Source organism: Lepidothrix coronata, unplaced genomic scaffold, assembly GCF_001604755.1.
Source record: "Lepidothrix coronata isolate B3197 unplaced genomic scaffold, Lepidothrix_coronata-1.0 Scaffold31, whole genome shotgun sequence".
NCBI lineage: Eukaryota > Metazoa > Chordata > Aves > Passeriformes > Pipridae > Lepidothrix > Lepidothrix coronata.
This window is the reverse complement of record NW_016690211.1, coordinates 1,695,389-1,703,190: the sequence shown is the minus strand read 5'-3', so window position 1 is coordinate 1,703,190 and position 7,802 is coordinate 1,695,389. Positions and strand designations below refer to the sequence as shown.

The 7,802-nt window shown below is 34.1% G+C and overlaps 1 protein-coding gene across 1 annotated transcript in view; it reads right to left on the bottom strand.

Moving 5' to 3' along the window:
• Window positions 1-333: 333 nt before the first annotated feature.
• The window catches only part of SPEF2 (sperm flagellar 2), a 77,811-nt gene continuing 70,342 nt past the window's right edge, over window positions 334-7,802 (bottom strand). The window contains 3 exon segments of the mRNA XM_017811321.1: window positions 334-865; window positions 6,012-6,134; window positions 6,262-6,450. Coding sequence (XP_017666810.1) covers window positions 788-865; window positions 6,012-6,134; window positions 6,262-6,450 — 390 coding nt within the window. The 3' untranslated portion in view covers window positions 334-787.

Here is a 7,802-nt window from a genome sequence, read left to right as displayed (position 1 = left end):
TTGCAACATGTTTTAAAGAATTTATTACAACATTTAATTAACTCATCATCATCATGGCCAGTCTTCGCGACCGAAGATTTTGGGAAAGGTCATTACCTTCGAGCCTGCGCAGTGGATTTTTTAGGTGAGACCCAGCGTGCGCTGAACTGAGCCCACCCTTTAATCCTGAGGTTCATCTGCCGGGGCCGAGCAAGCTTGGACAGTGGCAGTGAGGGTCTCAGGACGTAGGTTTGTTTAGAGTGACCTTCTCTTAGATGGATTGCCTTACAGGGCTAACGAGCTCCATCTGCCTGGAGGGGTTCCCTGACCGGGAATCGAACCCAGGCTGTGGCAGTGAGAGCGCCGCATCCTAACCACTAGACCACCAGGGGGGCCCTATTTAATTAACTAAATATTAAACTATACACATAAAAAAAGTGAGCAGATATCTTAGTTTACTTAGAAGAATTGGACATCTCCTTTTCTTAAACCAACTCTTAATGAACACATTATCATCTCTATTTACATTCAGAAATTGGTTTAATTTTATTTAGAAATATCATGAGACTATTTGACATGAGCAAACCATAACTTTTCCTGTTGGTGGTTTTGGTTTTTTTTTTAAATTTAAAGTAACAAAAAATGTGTAATTGCAATGGGATTTTGCTCTCACAACAATAAACAAAAAACCTCACTCATGGAAGAGAGGACTGGAGATGTAAGACACATTTCTTACTAACTTAAAACAAATATTTCTTAATGTTCATGAACAACAGTTTTTCATACATTGATGATTTTAATGTATGTTTTAATGATGTTTTAACGCTTTTTCCCCCCCATCAGTAGGATGTGCTTGTTTAGGTCTTTGGAGAAAGATTTTAACGTCCTATGAAAAGGAAAAAGAAATGTTAAAAGGTTGCAGCCTGATCCACCTTAAAACTTGTAATAATAACACCCTGGGGTGAGCTTTCTTTCCACGGGGTGAGCTTTCTAACTAGTGACTAGAAGATTGTGATGAAAAACTAACTTCAGTGGAGATAAGTTACATGTTCCCCAGGTTACAGAAGTTTTCTTCTAGAAGAGCACTAAAACCAATGCTGTCAGTCAGCTTAAGTATTAATATCACTGAGAGGATGTTTTCATATTATCCCCAGAACCTCATTGCCTTTTGGTGGCTTTACAAAACTGCAATGTGCTAAAATGCAATTCTTAAAGTAAACAGAGATCTTAAACATCAGCTTAAGCATGTCCCTAAAGAGAGGTGTTAAAACTGTTGTTTAAAATAGTAAATGTTATTCAGAACATACAAAGACAAACTCTCTAATAAAGTTTCTTTTTTTTTTCACATATGTCATATTTCAGGCTGAACTTAAACAATTCCAGGAAATGGATATAAAAGAAAATAAGTAATTAATATTTGGAAGAATACATACCCTCATTAGTTTGATTTTGTGTTCAGTTCTTTATTGTTCAGTTTGTTAATTTTCAATAATTTTGTATTAGCACAATCTGCTCTATTTCCAATTTTAGCAACTTTATTCACTGTCTTAGTTGGATGAACAAGGAATTTTTGGTTTAAAAAAAAACCCAAGCTGAATGTTCAGTACAGAGATAAATAGTAATTTAACTTATTAGAATTTTCCAATATTGTCAGTAAACATATTTTTTCCTTTGGGAAAATAATTAACAGTCAGAATTTTTATAAAATAAATTAGTTTAAATTCAGATATCTAGTTCAATATATATTTCGTTCATATTTTGAAGATACAGCCTTTTTTCAAAAGCAAGAACTGCCTGTATGGAAATGATGCTTCACAAGCTTGCAAAACATCAGAAGTATTTCAGTGAATACATCAGAAACATGTTAAAAGAAAATTTTACCAGTCATTTGATTTAGAAGGCAGCACTAATGTTTATCTTTGACTCAAAGAAATACTTCAGTAGAAGAAGGCCCTTTTCAGCACATTGAGTCAGAAAAGGGAGATTCAATTCCAGTTCCACAACAGTAAATATTAGCAAATGTAATCTTAAATACTGTCAAAATACTGCAGATACAGTAGTTCAACTGATTTACTTTGTGTTTAATGAAGCAAACTTACTGTTCCAAAATAAATTTTGTTATATTTTTTGAATGTAAGAAATGATATTGTTCATGTACATTTCATTTTCTAAGTTTTTTTAGGGATGAAATACATGATAAAAAGAAGCATAACACAGGTCTCCTCTTTAAACTAGGTATTTAAACACTGTGTTAAATTTTCCTTTTCTTGCACACTGAGACATTTAAAACACCACATGAAAAAAGCTTCTCAAGTTTCACAAGTATTACAACTGCAGCCTATGACTAGACAGTGATTCAGCAGTGCTTTTTTCTGTCAAAGCTTTGACTATGAACTATATGGTCCAGGTCATAAGATGTACTGAATATAATCTGTATGAACAGATTACTTTGTTAAGTTATATGTGGAGTTCTGAATGTTTGTTGAGTCTTGTAACATCAAATGGCTGCTGTGAGTATAAATAGGTTTTGTAATAATTCCTCAGCACACTAATAAAACTTTTTGATAAAGACATGTTAACTATACATTAATAGAAATCTTATTTCAGTGGAATTCCTATTTGAGTAAATATCTGAGTTATGTTATCGAAATGATTAACAGAATTAACAATATTAACAATAATATGATAATTAATTTAGAAGGAATAAGCATAATGGAAGGGCCTATATTAAATGTATTCAAAACACAGATGAATAGAAAGACAGTGCGATATCCCTATCTTCAAAGCCAGAGCTTTTTAAAAAGGACTATTCAGGATTTGAAAGCAGGATAAAACATGTAACATAATTTATCCCATTGATATTTTTATATCAATAAACTGAATTCTAATTATCAAGCTACCTTGTTATCCTCAGTAATTATAAGAAAGTAGTCCACTCAAATTAACAGATACTGCACTAAGCATTGCAAATTATAGAAGGAGAATATATCCCAGGCTCTTCCTTTAAATTTATCGGAATCAAAATGCAGAGTTACTGAAATGTGTGATTGTTTCTCTAGTTCTGTATCTGTGACAGTCTCAGAACAGATGGAACAATTGTAACAGTAAATAATATAGGGCCTGAAGAAGACCCTTTAATTGAACAAACCACACGGACAAACCCACACGGGAAAACCCATGCTTGTTTCTTCCTCCTGAATCAGTTGGTCTAATAAAAATATTGTCTCATTTGTTATCAAAGGTATTTAAAGAAAATTTAATTTAGAATGTAATGAAGTGTATTCATAAACATACACATATAGGTGTCATCTAACTACTCTTAAGTAACAAATTTCATGTGATAAGCAGAAAAAATATGCGTTGCTAATGGCAAACCACTTGACAGCTCTAGTCAGGACCAGAAAGATTTGTAATCAGGACAGGAAAGACCAGATGAAAAAGTCATAGAATTTCCAAGCTTATTCTTTGTTGACATTTTTACTAAGGCTGAAAGGTCAGAAAGGTCATCATCATGTAGGATGTTGACAACCCACTGGTACCCGAACTGAGAAAACAAAATCCCTTCAAAAGACAAGAATATATCTCATCTTGAAAAAATATTTTTATGAGAGATAGTATTGGTTAAAATTGAACAGATCATCAAGATCCAAAGGAATCAGGTGTCCTAACTCAAAAAAATTGTAAGCTAGGTATCCCACTTATAGCTTTCAGCAAAAGATTTTATTTTCTGATGTTCTGACTGCATTAGTAGAAACACTTTAACTTTAGAAACCACACCCTAACTTGCTATATTTATCTTGTAAATGATCTCAAAATAACAGCACTGCGGTTGAATTTTGTTTTTTTAGACATCTCTCAGGAGAATTTCTGAAGAAATAATTGTTGGTAAAAATATTGTTTACTTACTTCAGCAATGTCTTGGAAAGAAAAAAAGTTTACCTGTTCCCTAAATATGGAATTGGCAGAGGAAGACTCTTCTTGGAGTTCATATGTTTTAGACTAGAATTGTAATGTACTTATAACAATGGCCCCTGGGTCTCTATGCTTGTTTGCTGATGAATATAAGACTTTTTTGTAAACCTGATTTAAGAACTTGTGGTCATAACTCTTCACCAGTTAGTCAGAACTTGAAAGTAAGACTGTGAAGTGTTGATTTCATGCATAAAACAGCAGTCTGTATTTAACAATACAGTCAAGGAATAAAGTATTCTGGTTTAAGTATAGAAACCGTAGAGTACTGTATTTGAGATAGTCAGCATAAGCCTTTTCAAGAGAGCATTTTAAAGTATTACAAATGAGAACTGAAGCTCTGCATCACCTAACTGTTGAGTCAGGAGATACAGACATCAAACAAACCTGCCAAAAAAGTGGAAAAATGTATTATTTAAGTGCAATGATACCAACATATAAACAAGAGGTGAAAAATCCTTTGGGCTAGAATATGTACACTGACACCCTCAGCTACTGCCAAGATTCATATACACTATCTTACAGCTTTTCTCACAGAGTGAGAATTTTTATAACTGAATTGCTCTGAATATATCCTACCAGCCAGAAATAACATAGGTGATCAATGGCAGCTAATAAATTTTCAATGTGTACTACAGTCTACTCTTTAAGCTATATAACAGTTCCTCCTAAAAGTTGTAAAGAAAGACTGGAAATTTTAATAAAGAATAGATGCTGTGCTTTTTATTTGCAGCTCTTGGTTAGTGTGAAGAGATTTCAAAAAAAAAGTCACCCTTGCTGTAAATAGTCAAGCATATAGATAGGGCTTTTCTCAGTTTACACCTTAGTTAAGTATTATTTTAGGTTGCATCACATTTGGTCTACATGAAGAGGTTGCATTATGTTAAATGTAACAAAGTCAGTGAGGTGTTTGTGTGAAGAACAACTCTTGAGATGGAACACATACAGACAACTGGTTCAAGAAATGCTTTGGCCTACAAGAAATTCAGTGAGGATGGAAAAAGAATTCAAATTAGAAAACAAAGTACTAAATAAATTAAAAGGGTCAGGAAGAAGGAATAAGGAAGGAAAGGGAGGAATGACCTAACATTCCATGGTGTCTGTCTTCCCAAACTGGCTGAGATGTCAACATAGGCAGGATACCCACTGAAAGTTGTAATCTTCAGTTGTGTTGTCTTTGTCTTACATTTTCCTTTTCTATCTCTTCCTATTATAGCAAATTAATTTTTAACCCTCACTTTGACTGAGTAAATGTATTCTTTTATTCTTATATCTCATCTTTTACTGAAAACGATTATGAGTGATATAATAAATGCTGGGCACTTCACATCCTACAAGTGATGAATATAATTCAGAAAAATGTGCAAGTTAATCCTGAAGTATAATTCATCTTATTCAGATTTTGTGGGACGCTATGTGCCCTTGGTGGTGATCATCTCAAACCCGTGAAGACTGCTTATATTTGAACTCTGGGCATGCAAATGCAAGCATCCTTTCATCTTGTCTCACACTATTTTCTTAGACCCCATATATCATGTATTTTTGCCATAGTTTGACACATTAAATAGGGTTATACTCTGGCTCAAACCTGCTTTATGTGCAACTGTTTTAATGCATGTTTAAGCATAGGTGTAGGTAAGAGGGAAGCTCTAGAGAATGGCAGGGAAGAACACTTGGTCCTCTACTACCTCCAAATGCCCTTTTCCGCAGCCTAGTCGGCCTGGGATGGAACACGACCTATCACATATCCTGTAGTGTCCTGCAGTATGATCCTGTTGGGAAGATAACACAACCAGTATCCTTCCTATGGGTAAGTAGAAAGGCAATGCTGGATGTGACAAGGCTGTAGGCAGCTACAGGCCAGCCAGATGTGTACAAAAAATAGGTCAGAAAGCAGCGCAGTCTTTCACGGACAAGAAAACAACTGATCTAACCTACAGCTGTACAGCTGATCTACATTGCAAATTGGCAGCATCTACATGAATTACATTTACATTTCTAGGATAATGCAAATTTAAATATGTATGCTTACAAAGTTCTTGGTCCCAAAAAGCAATACTCACATGAAGTTTATATCCTTGATAGCTGTTGATCAAGTCTTTCATGAAGGAGTGAATCAAAAGGAGTTCAACCGGAATAGGTGTCAGATCTTCAGTATCTAATTCTTTGTATATTTTGATGAAATGCTTAAAGAAAAAATAATACATAGTCAATTTATTGTTTAAAAAATTGGTGGAAAAGCAAAGATTATGGCAGGTATTTATATAACATATAATGCAAGCTGCAAAACCTTCTTTGAATCAATCTGCCTACCTCATCATAGTTGCCTGCCTTCTCCAGATCGCTAAATCTATGATTATCTTGATCTTTTCTTCCTCCAGTATGAAATACTTTGAATAGAGTTGCCACTGAAATTACTCCTTCACCGGTGTAATTCAAGATTTCTTTTTCATTTTCTTTTAAAGTCTTCTCATTTGACAATGTTTTGGGGTATGGAGAATCCTAAGAAAATAATTGTATAATACTTGGAGACAAATAGTCTGTCAGTAGATCATCTGTTTCAGTTAAACATTCATTAAGGATCAATGGATTACACTTCAAACTTAAGTTCTTGCAAAACAAAAATCATCAACTCACACAAAATTATCTACTGCACTGTAGGATGAAGGAATAGATCTTAAGAGTCCAGAAATATCCATAATGTTGGCATTAGCAGAAATTTAATAAACAGCTTTTTCCATGAATGTGGCCAACATTTTACAGAAAAATTAATATTTCTCAGAGCAACAAAACATAAAAATATTTAATAGCTACAAATTACAATGCCAAGAACTTTGTGTTTATATAAGGAGTAAACTTGAGGATTCTGAATGTTCACATGAAAAAAAAGTAGGAATTTTCTAGTCTAAATGAAGGAGTCACTGCAAGAACTCTATTTTGGTCAACAGTTAACATAGATTCAGCAGCTCCACAGAAAAAGATGAGATTTTCTGTTTTATGCAGAAAACTTAGAATTTTATTTAAACAAGCAACTAGTTAGCTTTGTGGTGATATAAGGGCTGGTCAAAGAGGAAAAAAGCCCAAACAAAACCAAAACCAAACCTGCTGTAGAGATCTGTGAGCACAAAGACAAGAAAGGATCCCACACAGGTGAACAACGCTTTGACTAGATTATGCCACTGTGTAGACTAACAACTAAGAACAGGAGGAAATTGCATTTAATTGAACAAACCATTTATCTCCTTATTAGGAGGGAGAGACTGCTGAGATTCAGTCACACTTGTGCTATGTGCCTTAGGCCTTAATATGTGTAATTTTGAACACAAGAGGAGCAGAGTCATTTATACAGTCTTTTTAACACACAATAGTTGAGATTACACAAACATCAGCACTGAAGTTTTTCTATCTCCCACTGCATCATTTACATTTAGCTTTCAGACTTTCATAGCCAACAACAACATTATCGAGTGAGAGGGTCTTTGCTATGAAGTTAAAGAAGTCTCAAGAATATGTTTGTCTGAGCTTTTCTTAATAACAGCATGAAAGTTTCAGATGCATTTTTGTAGGCAGTTACCAATGAGAAGTCATTACAATTATTGGCACGAAACAAGAAAAAGAAAGACAAATGAGATGCAGCTGTATAAGTGCCTATATATAAGCCATCTGTCTAAACTGTATTAGACTTCTTAGAGGTGAACAGCATAGCTCTTTATATTTCATTGATGAAAATTCCACTGATAATATTTACTAGATTTCCAGTACTCGTAGTGAGAACTGGGATATTTAGATCACATGTAAACACCCACAGGGAAACAAAGATTTAGGTTCTTAATTTGGTGCTGAAAACCACTTAG